Source organism: Bombina bombina, chromosome 4, assembly GCF_027579735.1.
Source record: "Bombina bombina isolate aBomBom1 chromosome 4, aBomBom1.pri, whole genome shotgun sequence".
Classification (NCBI taxonomy): Eukaryota; Metazoa; Chordata; class Amphibia; order Anura; family Bombinatoridae; genus Bombina; species Bombina bombina.
Window position 1 is genome coordinate 930,861,071 of NC_069502.1, and position 14,111 is coordinate 930,875,181.

Sequence of the window (14,111 nt, forward strand, 5' to 3'; positions counted from 1 at the left end):
TATCTATCTATCTATCTATCTATCTATCTATCTATCTATCATCTATCTATCTATCGTGTTTTAGTATTTTATATTTATTCAAACAGTGCCATAAGCACATAAATTGCAGCAGTATGTGGTTGGGTATACTCCTGTAACCCAGGGACAGATAGCTAGTAATTCTCTGATTTGCAGCTCATTGCAAACAGTGGGAATGCAGCTCTGTCTACAGCTAGCAGGGAGTCCTGCTTTGTAAGTAAATATCATACAGGACCTGGGATGTGTCCCCTATAATAAAGGCTCAGTGGCACGAAAAAAGCTCGGGAGAATCACAAGCTACAGGTGGCCATGGCAAAGGGCAACAATCTGACTTCAGAGAGTTGACACAATGCCCCCAACCATCCTGCTGTCACTTAATCACCAGCCCTGACATATTCTTGCTTGGAAGGGCCATTTCCAGGCTGGGATCCTGAGAGGAGCACACACAGCTCAGTCTGATATTTCTGTGATGAGTCAAGGTGGCTCCCAAGCCAAGAAGATCCATCCAAACAAAGTGTCCCCTGGCCATCACATCAACTCAGATGCTGGCTAGATATAAAGGCGCATTTTGAGATACCATGGGACCATCCCATCACTCTGCTTTCTGCACCTTCTATCTTTATGTAGCCTAGGTAGAGATAAATGCCCCTCTGCTGCTGAACCTGCAAGGACTCTGCGTCCCCAACCATCCTTGTGTGTCTGTGTGTAAGCCTGTCCCAGCTCCATCCTTGACATTCTGTGGCACTGAGAATAATGCTCATGCATACAACATGGACAAAGAGGTTCTCAACAATGGCTGCTTTGTGGATGCTTTTAAATTATTGCCCCATGTGTTCCTTTTATTCTCAACAAACAATAGAAAATTGTTCCATGTGGTTTCTTTGCCACAACCCAGATAAAGCATTATCAATTATATCAAGCAAGTGCCTGCCTTAAAACAACCATAAAGCTGCCCTCAGAACAATTCCTGCAATTAAGCTTGCCATGGGAGCCCGGTCTAAGGTCTGGGATACATCGTATACACCTTAATGTCATCTCATGTATCCATACAGTGATTTTAAGCCATCTCCTATAACTGGCCCATGGTGGGTATCTCTCCAGACCCTTTTTCAGATCTGCACATAGAAAGGTTCCAAGTACACATGCTCAAACTCGTTATCTGGCAAACAGTTTTTGTTTGTTTTCTTCAACTTTACAGCCAGGCCAGGAGAAACTTTAATACAGAGGGTAAAAAACGGGGCCAAGAGAATAAAAAATGCCCCAAATTGCAGGAGAACCCTGGAAATGCAGTAGGATTGGCAGCCCTAATCTGAATTGACCCAAAAATAATAATGGAATATTGTCCCTAATGTAGAATATTTTTCAGACATTGATCTGGAACCTTCATAAGCTTTATCTTTTCTTGTAGATCATGGGTAGGTAAAGGTTATCAATGCATTAGATTGCCTGATTATGCTGCATTTCTGTCAAAATAAAACAAGTTCTGAGTTAGAGCCATTTACTGTTACCTACTTCATCCATTCTATTGTATATTGCATGCACCAATCTTTTTTTATCATCTTAACACAGGCTATAACACGGGCTATAACCCCCCACCCCCATACTGCTTTGCAAGGGTTTCAATTTCAATATTTGAACCCATTGTTCAATCCACTGTGCTACAGTAGGGATCTCTTTTGTTTTCCACCTTCTCATTAATAAGAATTTCATAACAATAATTGTAATATTGAATACGAATTTTGTTTAGGAACTTTGTCAAACAGCCAGAGACAAAAGTTAAGTGAAAATGGCATTTCAAGTAACCAAGACATTATTAAGTATGAATTTTGATATTGAGTTTAAAAAAATGCTTAGTTTATGATGTTGAAAATTAAATTTGATACTGTGATGTTGAATAGGTAATTTTGATATTGCAAGTCAAGACATTTTTGGACTTTTCTGGTTGCAAATGATTTTGACAAAAAATGTAAATGCAGCCACCAATCAGCAAGCGCTATCCAGGGTGCTGAACCAAAGATGGGCCAGCTCGTAAGTTTACATTCCTGCTTTTTCAAATAAATCTACCAGTAGTTGCTTAAAATTGTTGCTTTAGATTGCATGCTCTGGGGGGAATTATCAAGGTCCGAATGGATGCCCCTGTTTTCGTGAAAGCCTTAAAGGGACAGTATACTGTAAAATAGTTTTTCCCTAATGTGTTCACAATTGCTTTTTTTACCAACTGCAGAATAAAAAATGTATGAAAATTAGCTTTTTAAGGTTTATTTCTGTATATTAAAGCTCTGATTTTGTGTTTTGAAGCCACAGCCTAATAAAATAGGTTGAGCTTGTACGTATAATCAGATCTCATTACTGTATCACATTGTGCACATATACCTGCTTCTTTATCTTATATCTGTCCTTAAAACAATCACCAATACTTTGAGAGAATAATGGAAAATCAACATTGTATTACCTTATCTCTGCTTTATCACACTGGGAGTGTAATTTCTTCTGCTGGCTGTGTTTACAAAGCTTATCTATAGCTGGTACGCGCGGCCACAAACTTTCAGAATAGGTGGGGATACCACATGCTAAATTAACAATTTCAAATGCCAATATAAGGGTAAAGGAGCTACTTGTAAACAATTTAATACACTCCAGCAGGTAAAGTGGATCATTGGGAACAAATTAAAGGGGAGAAAATTTTTGAGTAAACTGTCCCTTTAAGGCTCGCCGGAAACAGCAGTTATGAAGCAGAGGTCTAAAGACCGCGGCTCCATAACTGATCCGCTGCCTCTGAGGCTGTGGTCTTCAATCCGCCCGATCCTATGCGATCGGGTTTATTGACACCCCCTGCTAGCAGCAGATTGGCCGCAAATCTTCAGGGGGTGGCATTGCACAAGCAGTTCACTGCTTGCGCAATGATAAATGCAGACAGCGTATGCTGTCGCAATTTATCGATGTGCGGCGGACATGATAAGCTACATTGTATCATGTCTGTCCACAATTTATTAAATCGGTCCTTTTGTCTGAATCATGGAAGAAAAAAAGTGGGTTCAGTATCCCTTGAATTAAATATTATAATGAATCCTCTTATTTTCTCTTCCAGATTAACGGTCACAATACATACTTTGGTAATCAAAGCAAAAACTTTATTTATGGAGCAGGAAATAACACTCAGCAAAAACCAACTGACAAAAAAATAAATAAATCTAGGATGTGGTTTCCCTGACTTATGCACCCGCTTTATTAGTAGATAATTGAGGGATTAGTACCTCAGACGTGGTTGACACACAATAGTTATTTAGCAGTCTGCTTTCAATCCAGTCCAACAGTGTTAATAAAGGATTAGATAAAAAGTTAACAATTCCAGTGACAGCTGCCATTGTTAAAAAAAATAAAAAATGTATTGCTTTAAAATGAAATGACAAAAACTTTTTCATCTACCAGTTAAAAGAATTTTTTGAAAGGAGATCAAAAATGTCAATGTAAGAAGCTTAAGGCAGTTGTCAATATAGCTTAAGTGCATCGCATATTTATAACATGTAAAGCAGTAACGATACAAACGCACACGCACACGCACACGCACAAACACACATACACAAACACACATAATATAAATCATAGTTGCTCAGTACTATGGATGGATATATTATAATGATACATACAGATTGTATATACATACAAATAGTAAATAAAATATAAAATAATGGTATAAGATAAAATATAATATCCACAGAGAACAGTTTGGATTCAGGGAGGGTACACAGGCATACACTCACAGACTTTACATGCTTCAGTTAAAACATTAAGGGACAATCAAGTTAAAATGAAACGTTCATGAATCAGATAGAACATGCAACTTTAAACAACTTTCCAATGTACGTCAATTAACAAAATATGCACAATCTTTTTATATTTATACTTTTTGAGTTAGCAGCTACTACTGAGCATGTGCAAGAATTCACAGAATATACATATATGCATTTGTGATTGGCTGATGGCTGTCATGTGATGCAGTGGGAGTAGAAATCAACATAAAAAATTTGTCAGGCAAAAAAATCTACTACTCATTTGAAGTTCAGACTTCGTTATATTGCATTGTCTTGTTATCAAGCATTTGTTTATGATGCAAATCTACTGTATTTACTCGTCCTTGGGGTATAATAATGTATAGATATATATTTTACAATAAAAATCAGATAGATGTAGAAATATGTATTTATGAATAAATAGAACATATTCTGCTATATGAAGAACTTTGGAATGTGAAATATTCATATTTCATCTCAGGTAAGCGCTCTTGAGTAAATGTGATCAGGTTTGCACTAGAGTAGGGTATTATTTTTTTTTCCACTTTCCATGCTCCATTGAAGTCTATGGGAGAAACGTTAACACGATCGCAATATTCTAACTTCTGGTTAGCACAGGAGCGATCAATAGCGCTCCATTTGTAATCTAGCTATAGGTGTATACCAAAGGGTATTCAATAGTTCTTCCTCCTCCATGTGTAACCCCTTTGCCCAAATGGACGTAGATCTACGTCATGCGGTACATCGTCTATCGTACTGCATAACATAGATCTACAATTCTACGTCCATAATGTTTGAAGCCAAGCAGTCTCGGTTGTCAAGTGACAAAAGAGACTTGCTTTTTGTGGGCTTCCAGAACCTGCCTTCGAATGGTAATGGACTATGATCAGTTTAATACTGAATCATGAAATAAAAATGTTGGGTTTCATGTCCCTTTAAACAATACACATACCATTTCCAAGTTTTAAAGTAATTATAAGTCATTCCATTGCAGAGATATTACCACTTTTTAAGGCAGGTTATAATTTAAAAAATGAATTTCTATTTGTATTTACACACAAGCATGTGTACAGTGCACATGTCAGGGCAATCTCTATGCTGTATTTAATTATATGGTAGTGGCTTTAAATAGTATTTGATTGTTTCCAATGTTTCTTTTATTATGAAGAAGTGCTCATGAGATTTTAAATGTTTTTAAACAACTTAAAAATTCAGTTTAAAGGAGACATGCATATAACATAATAGCAACTGAAGATTACTGTTTGCACAAAACAAAGTTAAATAGAATATGTTTAAATGTAAAGTGAAACAAGCAAGATATATATGCTGCCTACTGTAGTATGTATTCTTATTTGTTGATAGGACCAAAGTCCAAAGCAGCATTGGTGGTCAGAAAAGATATTCAGCACAATAACCTGAAAAAAACACACAATTTATTTGCAAATATTCTTCTTCCTATATATAACATAAAGAAAAGAGTTTTTCAACTCCACATAAAGCCCTAACCAGACCAGATCTAAGTTATTCTCTGCTTGAACACCGTGACCTGAGCAATTGAGCTACTGCATACCACAAGGAGTGAAATACTTTAAATCTCTCGAGTTAGGGTCGCTTGATGTCTGGCTGAAATAAATCTTGAAATTAGCAGCATATGTTGGCCTATGCTGTCTAAACAGCAGGATTTAGGATGTTTGCTAGAGTTGCCAGCATGCCAGGTGTGAATTTTTGTTGTTTAAAAAGATAGATAATCCCTTTATTTACCATTCCCCAGTTTTGCATAACTAAGACTCGGCTAGATTACGAGTTTTGCGTTATGAGTGAAAAAGCAGCGTTATGGGTTATAACGCTGCTTTTTCACTACCGCTGCTATTACGAGTCTTGTCAAAAAAGCTGTACCGCACACTTTGTTTGGCAGTAACGCAAATTAACTTACGCAATTTGCGTAAAGTCTTTTTTCAATGGGACTTCCATAGCGCCAATATTACAAGCTTTTTCTGGGAGGCCAAAAAGTGAGTGGTACAGCCTATACTGCAAGATTCGTAACGCAATCTAAAGTCAGTAGTTATGAGTTTTAGGCTACAAAGCTGTAACATAAAACTCATAACTAAAGTGCTAAAAAGTACACTAACACCCATAAACTACCTATTAACCCCTAAACCGAGGCCCTCCCGCATCACAAACACTAAAAAAATGATTAACCCCTAATCTGCCGCTCCGGACATCGCCGCCACTATAATAAACACATTAACCCCTAAACCGCCGCACTCCCGCATCACAAACACTAGTTAAATATTATTAACCCCTAATCTGCCGCCCCTAACATCGCCACCTCCTACCTACATTTATTAACCCCTAATCTGCCGCTCCGGACATCGCCGCCACTATAATAAACATATTAACCCCTAAACCTAACCCTAAATCTAACCCTAACACCCCCTAACTTTAATATAATTAAAATAAATCTAAATAAAACATACTATTAATAACTAAATAATTCCTATTTAAAACTAAATACTTACCTGTAAAATAAAACCTAAGCTAGCTACAATATAACTAATAGTTACATTGTAGCTAGCTTAGGGTTTATTTTATTTTACAGGCAAGTATGTATTTATTTTAACTAGGTAGATTAGTTAGTAAATAGTTATTAACTTTTTACTAACTACCTAGTTAAAATAAATACAAATTTACCTGTAAAATAAACCTAACCTGAGTTACACTAACACCTAACCTTACACTACAATTAAATAAATTACATTAATTAAATACAATTACCTAAATTACAAAAAAACAAACACTAAATTCCACAAAGTAAAAAAAGAAATTATCAGATATTTAAACTAATTACACCTAATCTAATAGCCCTATCAAATAAAAAAGCACCCCCAAAATAAAAAAAACCCTAGCCTAAACTAAACTGCCAATAGCCCTTAAAAGGGCCTTTTGCTGGGCATTGTCCCAAAGAAATCAGCTCTTTTACCTGTAAAAAAATACAAACAACCCCCCAACAGTAAAACCCACCACCCTCACAACCAACCCCCCAAATAAAATCCTAACTAAAAAACCTAAGCTCCCCATTGCCCTGAAAAGGGCATTTGGATGGGCATTGCCCTTAATCTTCGGGGGTTAGTGTTAGATTTTTTTAAGAGTTTATTGGGTGGGTTTTATTTTTTAGATTATAGCTTTTGGGCTGAAAAAGAGCTAAATTCCCTTTTAAGGGCAATGTCCATCCAAATGCCATTTTCAGGGCAATGGGGAGCTTAGGTTTTTTTAGTTAGGATTTTATTTGGGGGGTTGGTTGTGTGGGTGGTGGGTTTTACTGTTGGGGGGTTGTTTGTAATCTTTTTTACAGGTAAAAGAGCTGATTTCTTTGGGGCAATGCCCCGCAAAAGGCCCTTTTAAGGGCTATTGGTAGTTTAATTTAGGCTAGTTTTTTTTTTTATTTTGTGGGGGCTTTTTATTTTGATAGGGCTATTAGATTAGGTGTAATTAGTTTAAATATCTGATAATTTCTTTTTTTATTTTGTGTAATTTAGTGTTTGATCTTTTTTGTAATTTAGGTAATTGTATTTAATTTATGTAATTGTAATGTAAAGTTAGGTGTTAGTGTAAGACAGGTTAGGTTTTATTTTACAGGTAAATTTGTATTTATTTTAGCTAGGTAGTTAGTAAATAGTTAATAACTATTTAGTAACTATTCTACCTAGTTAAAATAAATACAAACTTGCCTGTAAAATAAAAATAAAACCTAAGCTAGATACAATATAACTATTAGTTATATTGTAGCTAGCTTAGGGTTTATTTTACAGGTAAGTATTTAGTTTTAAATAGGAATTATTTAGGTAATAATTGTAAGTTTTATTTAGATTTATTTTAATTATATTTAAGTTAAGCGGTGTTAGGGTTAGACTTAGGTTTAGGGTTAATAAATTTAGTATAGTGGCGGCGACGTTGGGGATGGCAGATTAGGGGTTAATAAATTTAGGTAGGTTGCGGCGATGTTAGGGGTGGCAGATTGGGGTTAATAATATTTAACTAGTGTTTGTGATGCAGGAGGGCGGCGATTTAGGGGTTAATATGTTTATTATAGTGGCGGCGACGTTGGGGGCGGCAGATAAGGGGTTAATTAGTGTAGGTAGATTGCGGCGACATTGGGGCGGGAGATTAGGGGTTAATAAGTATAATGTAGGTGTCGGCGATGTTGGGGCAGCAGATTAGGGGTTAATAAGTATAATGTAGGTGGCGGCGATGTCGGGGGTGGCAGATTAGGGGTTAATAAGTGTATGATTAGGGGTGTTTAGACTCAGGGTTCATGTTAGGGTGTTAGGTGTAAACATAAATTTAGTTTCCCCATAGGAATACATGAGGCTGCGTTACGGAGCTTTACTCTGCTTTATTGTAGGTGTTACACTTTTTTTCAGCTGGCTCTCCCCATTGATGTGTATGGTGAAATTGTGCACGAGCACGTAAAACCAGCTCACCGCAGCTTTCAGCAGCGCTGGTATTGAAGTGCGGTATGGAGCACAATTTTGCTCTACACTGACTTTTTGCCTAATAACGCCGGGTTTATGAAAACCTGTAATACCAGCGCTGTAGGAAAGTGAGCAGTGACAATAACGTGCAAGTTAGCACCGCGCCGCTCATAATGCAAAACTCGTAATCTAGCCGACTGTTATAGAAATATACTTTTTACCCCTGTGATAACCTTGTATCTAAGCATCTTCTGACAGCCCCCTGATCACATGACATTTTATTTATTATCTATTGACTTTCATTTTAGCCAATTAGTGCAGTGTCTGCCACAAGCCACGGGCGTGATCACAATGGTATCTATATGGCTCAGATGAACTAGCTCTCCCCTGTTGTGAAAAGGAAATAAAAAAGCATGTGATAAGAGGCGGCCTTCAAGGGCTTCGAAATTATCATATGAGCCGTCATTTAGCTTTCAACTAAGAATACAAAGAGAACAAAGCAAAATTGGTGATAAAAGTAAATTGGAAAGTTGTTTAAAATGGCATGCCCTATTTGAAACATGACAGTTTTTTTTGCACTTGACTGTCCCTTTAACCAGACAATCCAGTATTTTAGCAAGCTGTCAAGTAAAATATGTACAAAAATACTGGATACTAAAACACTGCTTGGTGTAAGCTACTGAAAGTCAAAGGGGGGTCAAATTAGTTCCTTGTTTTGTACTGACAGCCAAGGGGATAACATCTCTCAGTTGTGAAAAATATGTACAGCAGGGTCAATGGTGGAAGGTAAGTTAAAGACATTATAAGACCCCACCTACCACCTGTGCTCACTTATAGGTCATCCAGTTTGTTTGAGGCTTACAGCTTTCAACACTACTGGCAGCAAATCTTGAAGGCATGACCTTTTTCCACTGCTACATCCTCAAATGTTTTATTTATTAATTTTATTACATACTAATGATCCCTGGTTGTCTAGTGGTAGTATATGATCCATCCGTTCATCCCTGACCTCCATTTGTAAGAAATGTATGAGGTGATTTCCCAGTGCTTAGGTCGGTATAAAAAGTAACCACTGTATAAGGCAGAACACAGAAAGTTGATGGTTGATAAACATAACATTTTTCTGTAAATGCATATTTAGGTAGAAGAATTAACGAGAAAGGAAACTTTGAGATGACATATTTATGACCTTGCTTAAAATAATCAAATGGTGCTTGATTTTAGGGATTTGGTTGTGTCACATTGGGGCAAATCTATTTAGAGGATTCTAGGTGCTAGCATATGTGATTTTATAAAACTAGTCCATGGTGATGCAAAGTAAGCGAATATAAGTCCTTAGACACGGATGACATTAAATGCCTTATTGAGTCCATGGAAGAGATACAGTAATGGTGGGGGCTTGTGAAATGAAAAGTGTTTTATTGAAAGCTATTTGATGTTTTGTGAATATGCATTTTGATTTTAAAAGGACAGTATACTCAAAGATGAACTTTCATGGTTTAGATAGAACATACAATTTTAAACAACTTTCCAATTTACTTATATTATCACTTTTGCTTTGTTCTCTTGGTATCCTTTGTAGAGTAAATCTAGGTAGGTTTATAGACGCTCAGTAGCATCCTTTGCACTCTATGGCAGCAGTGTATAAAACTACCACAAACAATTTTGCAAAACACTGCTGGCCTGGAGTACTAAAGACACGTGTGCCTGTGAGACCCTATAAGCCTAAATAGATTTACTCTTTAACAAAAAAATTATACCAACAGAACAATTAAAATTTGATCATTTAAGTGAAGCATGAAAGTTTTTTTTTTTTTACTTTAATTTTGACTTTAATGTGGCTTAACTGAATAATCTGTCTATCTATCTATCTATCTATCTATCTATCTATCTATCTATCTATCTATCTATCTATCTATCTGCAAATATATTATATATGCAACTATATAACTTTTTTTTTTTTCTTTTTATTTATATCCAAAAAACAAAAAAGAAACAAATACATCAAAAAAGAAAAAAGAAGAAGACAAACAATACTCAACACATAAAACAAATTACATAAAGCAAATTCCCCAAAATAGCAACAAATTTAAATCAGACCAATTACCAGTTCCCAAATTATTCATTTTCCTTGTCCCCCTCCCCCATCTATTTCACAAATACTAACTATCCATGTGGTTTAAAAAGAAGAAAAAAAAACGAAAAAAAAACCCCTCCCTCAACTCTCACGCACTCCGCTCCCCCCTCCCCTCTCGCCCCTCCTCTACCATCTCCTGTACTTCCTCAAGTTATCTTTAGATTAATAATTTGCTCTATATAGAGTACCGTACCCTCGCTTTGACAGCAAGCGAACTCTCTCCAATTCTTGAGAAAGGAATTTCCTCTTCCCCCACTCAGTTTAGACTCAAAGGCTGCCAAGCAGAAGATTTTTCACTTCCCTCATAGAGGGGGTTTTAGAAGTTATCCAATATTTAAAAATAAGTGTCCTCACTATTATTATTACTGTACGTATGAAGTTTGCTAAATTTCCCCAAGAGTTATGGCTGACCAGAAAGAGGATAGAGTCCATTTCTATGTAAATCCTCGATTTCCCTATTAAAGAGAGATAATACTCTAACTTCACCCAAAATTGTTTAAGCTTGGGACAATCCCATAACAAATGACCCAAATTAGGATCTTGGAAAGAACATTTAGGACAAACATTAGTCACTTCTTTATTCCATTTAACCACCCTATGAGGGGTTAAATAATCCCCCTGAATTAATATAAATTGTGATTCTCTATAATAAGAAGCCGAAAAAAGTCTTTGAGTAAGTTTAAGACTGTTCATAAGTGATTTATCTAAGTCCGTTGAGTCAGTTATTCTATCCCACCGTTTAGCTAACTCCTGTGACACATCCTTTTCTTCTAAAGATAGAAGAAATCTGTAGATATTTGACAATAACCTTTTCTCTGATAATTTAACATTAATAAAAGGATGATCCTCCCATATATGGAGAGAAATTCTAACAAGACCAAGAATATAACTCTTAATTTGTAAAAAATAAAAAATATGGTTTCTCTTAATTACTGGAAACTTTTTTTGAAAATTATCAAATGCATATACTTTATGCTGGTTATAGTCATAAAAATCACTAACAATCAAAGGATTAGCCAGTAACCATCTTTCATAAATAGCCGTCATGTTACCCAGCGGAAATCGGGTATTGCCTTTTATCGGTAACCATTTAGAAACATTCTGGGCTATATAACTTTTAATAGAATGCCTAATGATTCATGTATTTCATCTCCAGGTTGATGGGTTTCTCACTCTTCTTTTCGGCCTAGCCAGCATAAATACCCTCACTCTCATCAGCGTGACTCGTTATATTAAAGGCTGCCATCCTCAGAGAGGTAAGAATGAACATGTTTGTAAGCCACCAATGATTTGTTTGTGTTTTATTGAGTAACTGATTTGTTTGTTACTCCTAAAATTGTCATTCACCACGCTCCAAATCAGTGCATTGATCCCTAAAACCTGGTATTCATGTAGCCCTTTGCTAAACATTGCTGAGCCCTGGTTTAGCTTCAACATAATGGTTACTATTCCCCATGCTATTGTTTTGGCTTCTTTACCTGCAGCTATCTTGAAAGAACTTTTCTTACATAAAACCGTTTACAGGTGCTGGTTGGTAAAGCTTTGCATTTTCATACTGGGTGCAGCCATCTTGAATCTTGCATACTCTTGTACCCTTTGACAGAAGTGGTGAATATTCACAGATCAGGAATGTTGACAGCTTTTTCAAAGCTGTATTTTGAGCTTTTGGTTAGTCCACACCATACAGAGAGGGAGGTTTACATTTTTATACACTGTTTAAAAGGTGCATAACATATATAAAAAAAGGTTGCATTATTTAAATTGTGCAATGCCACAACTAGAAAAAAATGCATTAAAACCTAAAGTGCACAGTACAGCTGTAAAGACAGTAATGTCACTGATCTGTGAAAGCGCACCACTTCGTTTACAAGTATAATGTTTTGAATAATGTTCCATTATAAGAACCCTGACATATGTATTTTTTGTATGTGTCCTATTTTAAAGCAGCAATATGGCCACCCTACATTTATCTCTTATTAACTCACCAGTAGTGCATTGCTGCTCTGGAGCTGACTTTAACTATGTGTTTTATTTCTTATTATTTTAGAGCATTTTCTTTTGCATGTTTATATCCCTATATAGTATTTTTTATATAAGAAAAAAGGCCTGTATTACTTAGACCTTATAAACAGTATGTTCTTTTGACTGTTATGATATATGTAATGTGAATGATATGATTGTGTATTTTTTTTTTCAGTTAACTGTATTAGCAATAGCAGTATCACTATATCACTGGTCCTAATTTGGATTGCGGCCTTGTTTTGGTCAGTGGCTCCTCTCCTGGGATGGGGCAGCTACAGAGGTAATTCATATTCTCCTTAACTCCCCTATATGGTAAATGGAATTTTATCTACTATAAATTATTTTCTTTCATGTAATTGGAGAGTCCATGAGCTAGTGACGTATGGGATATACAATCCTACCAGGAGGGGCAAAGTTTCCCAAACCTCAAAATGCCTATAAATACACCCCTCACCACACCCACAATTCAGTTTAACAAACTTTGCCTCCTATGGAGGTGGTGAAGTAAGTTTGTGCTAAGATTTCTGTGTTGATATGCGCTTCTCAGCATTTTTTGAAGCCCGTTTCCTCTCAGAGTACAGTGAATGTCAGAGGGATGTGAAGGGAGTATCACCTATTGAATGCAATGGTTTTCCTAATGGGGATCTATTTCATAGGTTCTCTGTTATCGTAGAGATTCATCTCCTACCTCCCTTTTCAGATCGACGATATACTCTCATATTCCATTACCTCTACTGACAACCGTTTCAGTACAGGTTTGGCTATCTGCTATATGTGGATGGGTGTCTTTTGGTAAGTATGTTTTCATTACTTAAGACACTCTCAGCTATGGTTTGGCACTTTATGTATTTTTATAAAGTTCTAAATATATGTACTGTACTTATATTTGCCATGATTCAGGTTTTCAGTATATTTCCTTTTGCAGACTGTCAGTTTCATATCTGGGAAATGCTTTTTTTATGAAAAAAAATTCTTACCTGGAGTATAGTCTCTTTTTCAAATTGACTGTCTTTAAAATTCGCGGGCAGAATTAGGCTCGCGAGGGCGCAAAATGCCAACGTTTATTGTGTCATTCTTGGCGCAAGATTTTTTGGCGCGAAGTTACGTTCATTGACGCTAATTCATCATTTCCAGCGTCTTAGTTGGCGCCGAGTCCTTCACAAGGTTGCGTCATCTATGACGCGAGTGTGGCGTTTTTGGCGCCAAAAAGTATTTTTCTGTTTGTTGTGCGTCATACTCGCCGCCAAATATTTTCATTATTTAACCCCTTAATGACCACAATGTACCCTGTATGTCACTGGCCGTTAAGGGTTTTTTCAGGACATAATAGCACAAGTCTAGCAAGAACATGCTATTAATGCCCTCCCTCCAGCAGGCTTTGTGGAATAGAGCAGTCTCAACCCTGGTGGCAAGACCGCGCTATAAAACAATCAAGTCCCAAAAAAAGGCCAGTGACATACAGGGTACGTCGCTGGTCCTTAAGGGGTTAAGACCCCATTTTTATTTGCCTCTTGCCTTTTTTCTATGTCAAAGGGCTATGCTGTTTGCATTTTTTCCCATTCCTGAAACTGCCATATAAGGAAATTGATAATTTTGCTTTATATGTTGTTTTTTCTCTTAGATTTGCAAGATGTCTCAATCTGATCCTGTCTCAGAATTCACTGTTGGATC

The 14,111-nt window shown here is 36.5% G+C and overlaps 1 protein-coding gene across 1 annotated transcript in view; it reads left to right on the top strand.

Moving 5' to 3' along the window:
• Positions 1-14,111, top strand: part of LOC128655709 (visual pigment-like receptor peropsin) — a 36,186-nt gene that overhangs the window by 9,540 nt on the left and 12,535 nt on the right. Inside the window, exons 3-4 of the mRNA XM_053709285.1 lie at positions 11,575-11,674; positions 12,616-12,720. Of these exons, the coding sequence (XP_053565260.1) occupies positions 11,575-11,674; positions 12,616-12,720 (205 nt within the window). The remainder of the gene's footprint in view (positions 1-11,574; positions 11,675-12,615; positions 12,721-14,111) is intronic.